Consider the following 13,246-nt stretch of genomic DNA (forward strand, 5'->3'; position numbering starts at 1 on the left):
GATTGTGTTGCTTCAAATGTTTCCACTGGAAAGGTTTTTAAAAAAACACCCATTCTCTGTTGATTCACACTCTTGGACATCTCTGGGAGACGCAGCATTTGTTGCTATGGAATTTCTTCTCAAATACGCCTTGATAAGGCTATTTCTGGTGTTCCCTTAGTGAAGTGGCACATCTGTCAGACTGTTTTTATTCAGCCTTTCCGTCAAGTCTTCCTTCCTAGAAACACGCTAAAAAACAAAAAAAAAAAGCTTGTTTTTTTTCTTTGAGAACATTTCAACTGAAAAAAATGCGTTTTTTTTTTTTTGTTTTTTTTTTTTTTTTCATTTATTTGCTGCACTAAATTTAATACATTTCCCTCAAGAATCACTCTTAAAATTAGTTTAAATCTTTAAAGTTCTGATGGGAACTTTTTCAATTTAACAATTGTTAGAAATAAATTCAAGGTATTGATGTATGTAGAGCGACGACTGACACAATGCAATAAATATATTCCTCGTGAAGCAGAAATGTTGAGGATACAGTAAAGGAAAACCAGATGGAAGTTGTCCTATTTTGCTTAGTGGGAAACAGCTGATAAAACGTCAGGATTTCTATGGAGACAAATCTAGTCCCGCCTCTTTGATGGATATTTGACAGTTTAAATTAATTGATGCTGTTTTAGGGACAGATTTATTTATAATTTCACATACATAAATAGATTCTGTATTTTTTCCAGTTTTAATAAATTAATGACACATTTAATAATGTATTCTATTGTGGCATCCTTCACCCTCCATATTTATGTTGCACCATTGCATAATTCTTTCACTCCATATTTTGCTAATCATAGTTCTTAAAAATAATCTTTCTAGAGAATGGGGGGGAAACAATTTGAGGTATGAGGGAGTTTATCGTTTTAAAATGTCAATCTTATGATCTGCTTAGAAAGAAGAAAGGCAACCATAAAACTTCCAAATGCAGATGGATCTTTGCTCCACAACCTTTTTCAGCTTGAGATCCTCTCTGGATTCCAGACAGCATGTCGCTCAGTCTCCTCCATCGTATTGTGATACACAACAAAAGAAACCTAATAACACCTGAAGACATGATGGTCGTGTTTTAAAACCTCACACCTGACTGTTAGTGCTGCAGGCTTTCCAATGTGATCCAACAAAAGCTGCTGTTTCATTCCCAAGCTAGACGCAGCATGCTAGAAGTCCTAGCGACGTAGCCTCAGGGGATAAGATCTCTCACTCAGAAACTTTTTAGATTAAAAAGCAGATTCATGAAAGTAAAATCATCATAATCTTGGAGGAAAGTTCATAAAAAATATCAATATAGCTGAAGAGCTAAAAACAAGGCAATCAGTGGCTCAACAACCGGTTGGGTTCTTTGCCAGGCTTAAACATTGCTATCATAGTATGATCCTACTCAGAATAGCTTGTTTGGCAAGAGAGACATCGCTGGAAGCAAGAGTCCAGAATTTTATCAGTTTTCCAGGTTTGGATTTCCAAAAAAGTGTTCCCTGGTTCAATGCCAAAATTATAAATATCAGAGTTATTAGTGAATGGATTGTTCTAACTTGCCATCCTCTCTTGCTTTCATCTGTTATAATACATTTGAAACCTAGGAACAAAAAACTGACTGAAAACTTTGGGAATCTGAGACCAGAAGGATATAAAACACATTTTAAAAATACAAGAATATCATGTGTTTTAGCTGAAGCTATTGCTAATATAATATCTCTTCTTGATTTAAAGGAGTGATTTCATCAGAACTCAATTAGTGTTGCACCAATACCGATACCAGTATCAGGCGGGGCCCCGATCCAGCACTAAAATGATGGTATCAGTATAGAGTCCCAACAAATAGGGCATCAATCCCATTTTGAGAGCCAAAAGTTTATTCAACTATTGTCACCAATTCCAGGTAGGCCATGAAAAGTTCTGCTGGATTCACTTTCTTTTAGTCTTTTTCCTGCTTCACAAAGGTAGGCAGCAGCTTGAAAAATCCATGATGGCAATTATTTTACATCCAAGTAGTATGCAGTTCTTCATATATACACACACGCATCAATTTCAAACAGATGGCATCAGTATTGGGGCAAAAAAAATACATTTTCATCGCAACACTACTAACAGTAAATCACCTGTAATGAAATGAACTCATTAATTTATGATAAGTAGAGTTAATTGTTTTTATGAATTAATATGCTTTTCAAATTGTTGAGCATGGTAGAGTCATCCTAGCCTCTGATGCTAGTTAAAGAGGAAGTCCAGCCATGATTCCAGAAATTAAGCAAAGGAGAAAATAGGACACACATACAAACAAACATTTATTCACATTCATGGAAGACCAAAATAAGATCTCTTTGTAGCAATGAAAATAGTCATTCAATTTGAAACTCGAGGACAGAGCAGTAAACCAGTACAGGTCTGATGAAAATACAGTAAATATTATTTTTTTTTAGCATTCCTACAAAAAGTTTTGATAAGGGATGTGTTATATATTTAAAGTGCTTGTACTGGTAATTGTAAAGTTTAAAATAAATGTAAACTCAGAAAACAGTAACCACAGCTGGTCCAAAAGTGAAGAGTGGCTTAACTACAGTAGCTGTAGACTATATGGTCTGACCAGAAAGCAATAAAGGTCCACATTAGACCGCAAACTTCAAAGTCTTACTTTTTCTTGCCTCTAAGGCAGGTACGTCCCTTTTTTTTTTCTCTTTTTCAAACACACATCATAAAAATCAAATAAATTAGTATTGCTTTTACTATGAGCAGTAGTTTACTCATAAAGTCTGTCCATTATGCTGCAGGCTTTCCCCAGCGTGACCAAAGTAAACATTTTTAAAGCCCTTTCATTTTATGCTTTCCTTTATGGATCCAGAAATCTCTTTACTTTTCCCAGATTAAAAACAATAAAAATAAACAGCAGAAAATGAAGTGGTGGAATGGTCAGGCATGGTGTAAAGTTCAAAAAGAGACAGAGCTTTGGAGCTCTCAGAGGCAGAGCTGCTCTGTGTCGCTTTTCTCTGCCGGCATAGCGTCGATGGACCCATGAGAGCCCTCTCTCGTCTGCCCCAGAGACGATGCGACGACGTCCACCGCTAAGGAGGCGGTGGCCTCCACTGCTTCCTGATTTGCTCCCAGGATGGGGTTTACCTCCACCAGGTCCATGACTGAAAGCAGACCTGAACACCAATGCAGAAACATGTTACACTCCAAACCCAGAGGGTCTAGAACGGATGGAGGCATGCAGGAAGTGAGGTAAACTACCTGTGTTATGAATCTCCTCTGTCAGATAGATCCCTTCTCTGTAAGTCAAACCACCGTTCACCGGGGTTCCTGTGGCAGGAGCCAGAGACGGGTCGAATGCGTCGATGTCAAAACTCAGGTGGATCGGTCGCTGTTTTCTGCAGGAGAAGATTAAAGGTGAATTCAGATTGGCCCTTAAATCCAATCAGCCGGTTCATCAGGATCAGGAAGTATTATCTACCGTGCCAGAAGATGATCAAAAGTTACTTCCATGACTCTTTGGATGCCTAGTCTGTCTATATCCCTCATGGTGAAGTACTGGATTCCCAGGTTCTTTAGGATCTGGCTGCAGCAAAGTGCACAAAAAACAGGTTTTTAAAAAGTTTACATGAAGTAACAGTGTACATCAACCACATGGTAGAGATAGCTTAGGTAAAAGCAGCAACTCACTGCTCTCCGGGGTCAACATCCCGCAGCCCAATGTAAACCAGATCACGTGACGAGAGGAAAGGTTTGGCCCATGAGAATCCAGGAATTTCTGGCATCTGGATGCAAACAACATTCTGATAAATATGTGACCATCAAAGCAAGAAAACTGTGTAACACAACAACCTTTGCTACATTGCTTTATTTTGGCGGAAGAAAAACATACAGAGCCTTACACAATCTTTAAGTGGAGGAATAAAATATACAGGATTTGAAGGTTTTTTCTCGTCAGAATCAAAAGGAAAACAATGTATTGCGCAATCTCATTTGCCGTATTAATCTTACTCGAAAAGCCGAAAAATATCTAAAAGCACCAAACGTTAAATAAGATAAAAAGCTTTTACTGTTCAAATCTCTTGGTTAATCACTCAACTGAAGGGCAATAAGATCAGAATAGTGCTGAAAATATTATCAGTCCTTGATTCTGGGTATTATGCTGTGTCTCTTTAGCAAACTTCAAGGTTCCAGACGTCCTGTGTTCCTAACCTTTCTGTTGTGTCTGGCCCTCACCTTGTCTTGCAGCTCTTTGAGCATGAATGCCACAGGCTGGCCGTGAAGGTTTCCCGACGGCGAGGTCATGGGGGTGTTTATATCGGCATGGGCGTCGACCCAAATCACACACAGATCAGGGCACTGCTGGGCATGTCCGCTCACCGACCCGATAGCCAGGCTGTTGAAAGGAGAGAAGCCATGTTGAATTTCGCTATTTGAGTCCCTTCAGATGCACAAGATGAGCGCGCAGTCGCAGTCTGCGCTGCCTTTGTTGCAGCGTTGTTCGATAGAAATACCTGTGATCTCCCCCCAGCATTACCAGAGTGTGTCCGGCGCCGACGGCTCTGCTCACGGCACTGGATAACTTTTTGTTGGCGGCTCCCACACTCCTCGGGGACTTCACGCCCATGTAGGGTTCGTCCTGCTCCAGGTGCTGAAAGCTGAGGTCGCCGAAGTCATGAACAGAGTAGTCTGATGAAACATACATTTTTTAATTTTAATTAATTTTTTATGGATGCACAATCATAGCTTTTAAAAACAACCTGGGCAGCATCATAATTCAAACAACAGGTGTCAGTCGATCAGCTCAAGCAACTTGCAGCTCCTGCATGCCATTTAACATGGATTTGGCCGACCTTGCACCCTTAAGAGGTTGATGCTTTGGCTGCCAATGGAACATTAGCCACTTTCCACTTGTCCCTGTTCCCATGGGGCTCAGGTTTCAGTGACAGCAACGTGCAAGGTGGCGGCAGACTAAAATACTGAAAAATATGAATTAATTTCAGGACGGACGATGGACCATGAGATATTCCTCTTATCTCTTATCTAGAGGTAATCAGGGTTGAGAATCTGATCCTTATTAGTCGTGTGGGATTACTCCACTGGCTCATTACTATGCAAAGGCAGGACAGGAATAGCTTCGACTTGATGCAACCCCGAGCATCTCTTGCAGGACGAACTGAAGAGAGCGTTGGTGATCTTTCTGTAGGTTCTTCACTGTCTAGTTTGAGCTGTACTATGTGTAAAGTCTGTTGTTTGCTGCTCAGATAGCTTTGTGAGGATTGCTTCAGCACGAATGTCTTTTAAACTCGGTGTGAACTAAAGACTTGTCAGTCTTGTCGGGTTGGTGTTTGGTTGCAGATTCAGGACTCCTTACTGATTCTGCAGCCGGATCTTTTTCACCACTGGGAAATCGACAGACTCGTTTGCATGCATATCGCCTTAAACTTTATAGCAGCACTTGAGGGTAGAGCACATGGAAATTAAACCCAGCACTACTTTATATTTTTTACACAAAATAAAATAAAGAAGCACCCATCCAAGACATGACTCAAGAGTAAAAAAAAGAAACTATTTGGAAAAACGGCTACTCATTTATCAAGGAAACTCATGATCATAATAACTGATTTGATATTTAAAAATGTATGTAAACCTACACAAAATATAGTTATATTAAAATTCATTGTTTAATGAATGAAGAAGCCATAGAAAAAACACTTCCAAAACTTAAAAATGGACTATATTAGAATGGGGTAAATTACACTTGGCTGATTATTGTATTTTCAGATGACCTCTGAATGAGACTCAGCAGATGGAAAATAACAATAAACCAAAAAGCCTTGAGTACAAAATAGAATCATGCGGTGCATCACACAATGTACAATGTTCTAAAACTACTTCTAAAAGAATATTTCTTTTTAAAGAGTTACTTATGTAAATGTAACTCAGCCTGTTATTTGTTTAATTATTTTAATTCCCCTTTAGGGCATCAGTGGAACTGATAATAAACGCAAACTATAAAGAATTACTCAGCTTTTTCCACTCTCTTCCTTGGATATAATTACTTGGCAGTTGTCAGTTACCGAGAAGCCAACGTGAAAGTAAATACTGCTGTGAAGGCCATGAAGCTGCCGGCCTCACAGACGTTTACCTCATTTCATTCTTATTAATAGGACAGTCAGAGGTACCCCATAAGTGACACAGCAGGGGGTGGAGGGGGAAGCTAGGTTTTCCATGTATCAGCGAACACACCTGCATTTTTCGGATTACCAGTGGATGAAGCATCTGAGGATGGTTATATATATCCCTGGCTTGTACAAAAAATTAAACTTCAAAATACCTCCTAACATATAATGATAGTTTAACAACATATTGTCTGACTCATTTTTGTACATACACATTTCTACTGTATTTTGTTTCAAAAATGCTTATTTAAAGGGGAATCAGCCCTACAGCACCATCCCGCACTTGTGGCTGACTTGCATTTTATAAATCTTATTGCTCAATAGAAAATTATTATTATTTTTTTTTTCGAGGTGGTATTTTGCACAGACATGAACTCAGTAAAAGTGTAGAACAGTGATAATAAATGTGGTTCAGGCAGTTCCTGTGTTAAATAAGGAATTTTGCAGATTTTTGGATCAGGCTTCAGGTACTTAAGAGATATATGTATTGATTTTGTGTGGGGAAAAAAAAAAGTTTACAAACCACCTGTTGATAAGAAACCTAAAATCGTTATCACCACTTCATTCGTTTTGCCCCAGCAGAGGTGCCTATGTCTGGAGAACATCTATGATCAATTTCCAAGTCCTTTGGCACAGATTTAGGATTTAGGCCCCGGTCTTTGACTAGGCCACACGAATAAACCTTTATAAATCCAGTTGTATGTTTCAGGTAACTGAACCAGGATCATCCTGCATTTAGTTCCACGGCAAACAATCCTAACTCAATATTTTCTCTGCTGAAGAATGTGCTCAAAAAATTTGTATTGTTAAAATTTAATGCTTTGTAATTTGAGGCCTTTTTATCAAATTAGTGTTCAGTTTGGTGATTGCAAAAGAAGAAGAAAAAAGTTGTTAACTATACTTTATGTTAATATAACAGATAAAATTTTTATTTCATTAATCAAACTAGTTCCTGTTGCAGGATTCTTACTGTCCAACATCACATCTTCCTTTTTCAGATCTATCCGTCTGGATCAGACAGACTTCAAGCAGCCCTTGAGATGATACTTAAGCCTTCCTCTAAGGCACGTTGTCTCTGTCATGTCTGAGTCACTGCTCTCCATCATGACGCACAGACTCATTCCTTCAGCTTTACAGTAAAGGAGGCGCATTCTTTCCTACCCCAGGTTTCTATTTCAAAGCCGCGCTGCTGTGAAAGGCGGCTCTGCTTCAGCAACCAGAGCATGAATAAAGCCGGCGGCCACGCGCTCATCGCGCCACTTTGCTTTGTTTTATTATATTTTTTCTGGAACCATTACACCTCAGTTAACCTCGCGGTGATGTAACAGGCTGGAGGAGGCAGAAATAAAAACAATCCTTTGTGTAATAGCAACACATCCTCCGTTACGTAACTCCTTTATAAAGATCTGACCTTCCTGCTTTTCACCTACCGAGCCCGGAGAGCCTTTCGATGAGACCCGCATCTCTGATCACTTTGGGGCCATGCTCCACTCCTCCTCTTTTCTGCCGGCAAAAATACAAAAAAAAAAAAAAAAAAAAAACACACACAAAAAAACCAAACAAGGTCAGCGATGTTAAACGGGGATGCAACAAACTCTTAATGAATGGTATTACCTGTCCTTTTGAAAACGGGGCCCCCAGCACCGCCACAGACTGAGCTCTGTTTTGTTGGCTCTGTCTGATCTGAGTTCGCAGAAGACGGAGAAACGGTCCTCTTAATGCCATTTTCCTTCACTTATAATAACCCGAGAGTTTCTGATGAAACCTGCTGAGTCGTTGCGCTACTGGATGCTGTTGGTGCAAAGAGGAGGAGGCGGCTCTCTTATTACCCCCAAATCCGTTTAATATTCATGAGCTGCTGTAATGAGAGGCAGGGATGGGCGGAACAGGACGAACACGCCCTAATGTAGCCGCACAAACAACCACATATTTATATACGTGAGGGTTATCTGTGGTTAAAACTGTTAACGTGATGTAACTCTTGTTTATCAAACGGAGCGCCTTCGGATTTTATTTATATCCTCCGACGTCACGAGTGACACGCCTTCGGGTGGACCAATGGCAGCTTGCTTTGTGGGCGTGGCTTTTTTTGCTAAGAAATGTAGGCCATGAGCTGTTTTGGAGAAGCTCCCCCTGTCAGCGAAGTGGAAATTTCCAGACTGCTACTGTATTCAGCGGGACAGGATGTGAGCATAATACCCAAATATTCAAACGCAAAACACGGCTTCTCTGGTGTCATGCAAACATGGAAGCACGTCTACATGTTGAGTCATTTTTTTAAATATACTTAGCCGACAGTCAGAAAAAGTAAAAAGAAAACTAATCTGGTTTAGCACTGGATTATCAAGTGGGAATGCCCACTTATTGTTGTTCACTTTAAATTTTTCTGACTCTAACTAGTCCCGCAGTTTTCCACCGATTTCAACAATTTTGGTATCAAAACGTTCAGATTGTTCAGGAGAATTGTGCTATGTCTTTTGGTAAAGATATTTTTTGTAGTTTTCGCGATATTCAACTTTTTCTGCGATTTTTTTGTCCCATTGAAATGCATGTAGAATTCTTAGATTTCAGCAAAATTCAGCTAAGACTTCATCATCTTTGACCTTTAACTACTTCAGCATACTTTCAGCTAGAAACACCATTCAACTTTTAAAATGTTTCCGTATCTTTTTGCTATTACTGTTTAACTCGGCTTTCAGCTAACTTTTACAGTTTTACTTCAGTGAAGCTTCAAACTTTTAAACAATTTTTACAGATTTTCAAATTTATAATGGAAGTCTATGGACGGAATGTTCAGCTGCTAGAGTGTGCCACTCTAGCGTTTTCATACATTTCACTCATACCGAACAGCTTCAACTCACTCGCTCATTTTTTACTCTATCTAGATACATTTTACATCAAAACGTAGGGATTTTTGTCAGGATTCAGGAAATGTAACCCTCATTTGTGTGGGATTTACAGTTTTCCGACAGTTTGGCCCAGACCACGAAGAAGTCCACACTTCCCCCATAGAAATCCAATGAGAGCTCTCTGAAAATCCGAACTGAAAATTAAAAAAAACAGACTTTTTCGTATCGCTCCCATTCGGGAACCATTTGACCTAGCAACATGAGCCTGGTGGAAGTTGTTCCTCAGACCTTCCTAGCACTCACATTGAAGGAAGTGTGTCGATATCTTTTATCGTTTAGCTAGGAAAAAGGTTTGTTCAGGGGTAACAAATCTGTCCGAACCCCAAAATCAAGATTTTGACAATTATACACTTTTTTACATCGTCACCACGCCTAGACCAAATATTGTAGAAATATGAAAGTTACACCAGTTGTAGTCCAAAGATTGCCAACGCTCACGGTGAAAGAATTTTTTGAATACCTTTTACGGTTTTGGCTCACCGCTCGTTTGTTCGCAGGGAAAGTTTTGCTTTTGAGAGTTCTGCTCTACCATTGAGCTGCATGTTATTTAATGAGACCAGCAGGATTTACAAACCTTTATATTTCTCCTTCCCATTAAGGCTGTGAATGAGCTACAGCCATGAAAGTTACCCCAATTGGAGACAAAGGATAGCTGTCGCTTAGACTGAAAGAATTTTTTAGATACCATTTACGGTTTGTCTTCAGCACTCGTTTGTTCGGAGCTGATATTCCCATTCAAAAAAGCCTGAGAGGAAAGGAACGAAAGTGAAGCGCATGTCTCTCTGTCACTGACAGGCTTGTTAAGCGTTGTCAAGGTAACCGTGCTTCAAAGAGATTTTACCTCCACCACTTTAAACAGCACATTTTAATCTAATGGAGGGAGACAACACTGATTTAACATTAGGAAGTGGATACAATATGACTACTGGCCATGACCCTTCCCTTCACACGCAACCCTGATAGACTTTCAAAATAAGACTCCGGGGACCCTTCAAACTAAAAGCCCCTACATTAAACTCATATTTTTTTCCCAGCATATGGCTAAACATTATGACCCAAACTCAACCACTTTTTTTAAAAATGAGACTCTAGGGGGTTTTCAAAACACACCCCAGAGAAAATTTCAAAATAAAAGCCTCCCATTGCCACTTCATCTACTGCCCTAATAACAAGGGAAAAGAGTGTTTAACGATTGGAAAGTCATCAAGTATCACTGCTGGGTCTGACCCTTTTCTCTACACACAACCCTGCTAGACTTTCAAAATAAGACTCCACTGACTCTTCAAAATAAAAGCCTCCATATTGTACTCGTGTATTAATTGATGCAAATGGCCCAGCATTATGACACAAACTCTACCAGCTTGTTTCTATTAGACTCTAGGGACCTTTTCAAAACATACCCCAGAGCAAATTTCACAATAAAAGTCTCCCATTTACGCTCTAATACAGCATCTATTCACCCAATAACATGGAAAACCAGTGATTTCATATTTAGAAATGGATTCTATATCACTGCTGGGCATGACCCTTCCCTTGACACAAATCCGTGATAGACTTTTGAAATAAGACTAAAGGGACTCTACAAAATAAAAGCCTCTTCCTTACACACACTCATTCATTGTGCCGTATGGCTCGTAGCTATGACCCAAACTCAACCAATTTCTTCAAATTACACTACCAAGGCCTGTTGACCACACACCTCAGTGCATATTTCTTAACCAGGTTCTAAGATTTACACTGTAATAAAGCATCTGCTAACCTCGTAACATGCAGCCTAAGCCTGCCAACGGTGCTGTCATCAACACAGCGGCTCGTAACATGCAGGTTAAATTTTTTGATAAATTCAGCTCCTTAAGTGGTATTAGCTCTCTTTCTATAAGCTTCTCTCTCTGTCCTTTCTCTGTTTCTAATGGTCAGTCTTGCATATAGGTTTGTAGATTTTCAATCCTCAAATTATGACACTGTTTACTTTATGCTGATCAACCGACACATTTTAAATATTTTCAAATTGTTTTGCCAAGTCTTGACATTTCCACAATTTCAAAGTTTTGATACTTATTCAATACCATCTTCCTCAACATTTTACCTCCCATCCTTGAGCTACTCATTTTTTCTTCAACCAGATAAGATTAAAGTTTTTCTTTGTAATTTCTTTTCTGATTCAGCTAATTTAATATTTTTCAGCCTATGCTGAGAACTTTGGCTTAATTTTGCTCTTTTTCTGGACAGGAATTAAGCTTTTCTGTTTGCTGCTAATTCATAACATGCCTGACATGTTTCTGGGCAGTAGGTGGCCCCCCTTGAAAATTTCTTTAGAAATGTTTCTAGAAACTTGGGAGACATTATATTAAGACTCTTCTAGTGCACACATTAAAGACATTTTTTGATATTATGTATAGTTTGGCTGTGCAGCTTTTAAGATGAGTTTGTTTCTGCCATTTTACTGCCATTCTACTGCCAAATGATTCTACCCTACAAAATCTTCAGATGATTAAATTGTTTTCTGCAGTTTTAAGTTTCTGATGACTTCCTTTCACATTTTCATATGTTCTTCAGGTAATTTCAGCTTGTTTCATTCAGCAAAAGCATTCCCACTTGCTGTTTCTCCGAAACAGCTTTTTCTAGTTAGAAATGTATTGAGATGCCTTATGCCATACAGAAAAGTGAACATGTATGTTATATCAAAATGGAGCATGAGATTTGAATTTAATTATTCAATTCAGTTTATTGATATAGCGCCAATTCACAACACATGTCATCTCAAGGCTTTTTACAGTTCATCAGATCATACAGTCAAATTGATTCAAAGTTTTCTATCTAAGGAAAACCATCGACTCATTGACTTGAATGCAATCCCTCACACTATTCATGCTTGTAGCGACAGTGGAGAGGAAAAACATCCTTTTAACAAGAAGAAACCTCCAGCAGAACCAGGCTCAGTGTGAGCAGATATCTGCTCACAGAAGCAGAGATTCAAAAAGCAGCTGTAAAAGGCGCCCCGTCCAGGAAACACACAGCCAGGCAGACAAGCTCCGAGCCAGCTCCCATGTCAGAGGATGAAGAGAGCGCATCCAGCCAGTTTAGTCAATTGATATTTTTATTTCAAACGTTTAATCTCATTGTGACTTTATTAATTTGCTCCAATCACAGCCAAACTACAATGTTCATGGAAAAAGAAAAAATACACAAAAGAAAAAAAAAACAAACAGAATAATTTTAGCTTGATTGTCTTGCTTTAAGTTGTTTTTTGTTTGGAAATGTAGATATGTCAAATTAGTTAAAAATGCCTCTATGGAGATTAAATTATAGGGTCCAAGTTTTTAGCGTGTATTTTCAAGGGATAATAATGCATATTAAATATAGATGGCATTAATATAAAATCCATGCAAAAAAAATCTGTCAATTAAAATGAAATTGATCACCAAAAGGACATTTTATATATTTTAAATAATAAAACACAAAAATCCAGGGGGTTTGCGGAACATAAAGGTACCCAATGGTACAATATCAGGATAAATCAAGCTATTCTGATTCTATTCTGTTCCTATAGATAATCCCTCGACCCAATTTTAGAATAATTTGGGTCACTGCAATCATATAGTGTAATCTTTTATTCATCCTTGGGTGCTTAAGAATGGTTTGGTCAAAAGGAGTCAGCATATTTTTTTGCAGGCGGGGCTGCAAGGTGATGCAGTGGGTATGACTGTGGCCTTATATATAAATATAAAAAATATAACTGCGGATGTCTGGGGGACAGTGATTCGCCTACATGTTATGAATGCTGGCGTACCATAAAGAATAAATTATGAACAGTTTAGTTTGTGCCTTCAACTCGTTACTTGGATATAACCTAGCCGAATATCTTCAGAACAGCTCCAAATGACACAAGACTCATATGGGTGAGTAAAACATGATGTCATAACATAAAATCAAGGAAATGAAAAAAAAAGAAAAAAAAGAAAAAAAAAAGTGGCGTTCCCCTTTAAGTGTGCCATAAATCCAAGGTTTCAGACTGAACAGATGAAAACTCTGATCCTACTCCAATAAGCCTGAAGCTTAATTTCTGGCTCTAATTGCTTCTTCAAATAAATTTTAAAGGTGGAATATTCGTTAAGTCCAAGGGACAGTGATCTAAAAAAACGTTACAGTTTCTTAAAA

The 13,246-nt window shown here is 38.7% G+C and overlaps 1 protein-coding gene across 1 annotated transcript; it reads right to left on the minus strand.

Moving 5' to 3' along the window:
• Positions 1–1,865: 1,865 nt before the first annotated feature.
• arg2 (arginase 2) lies at positions 1,866–8,138 on the minus strand. Its single transcript, XM_038302760.1, has 8 exons — positions 7,794–8,138; positions 7,610–7,682; positions 4,512–4,686; positions 4,234–4,393; positions 3,688–3,782; positions 3,479–3,583; positions 3,259–3,395; positions 1,866–3,173 (listed from the first exon to the last, which is right to left on the minus strand). Exons 1-8 carry the CDS (start codon positions 7,902–7,904, stop codon positions 2,983–2,985), a joined length of 1,047 nt encoding a protein of 348 aa, XP_038158688.1. The 5' UTR covers positions 7,905–8,138; the 3' UTR covers positions 1,866–2,982.
• Between the last annotated feature and the right edge of the window lie 5,108 nt (positions 8,139–13,246).

Source organism: Cyprinodon tularosa, unplaced genomic scaffold, assembly GCF_016077235.1.
Source record: "Cyprinodon tularosa strain WSP-4 unplaced genomic scaffold, ASM1607723v1 ctg499, whole genome shotgun sequence".
NCBI classification, from domain to species: Eukaryota; Metazoa; Chordata; class Actinopteri; order Cyprinodontiformes; family Cyprinodontidae; genus Cyprinodon; species Cyprinodon tularosa.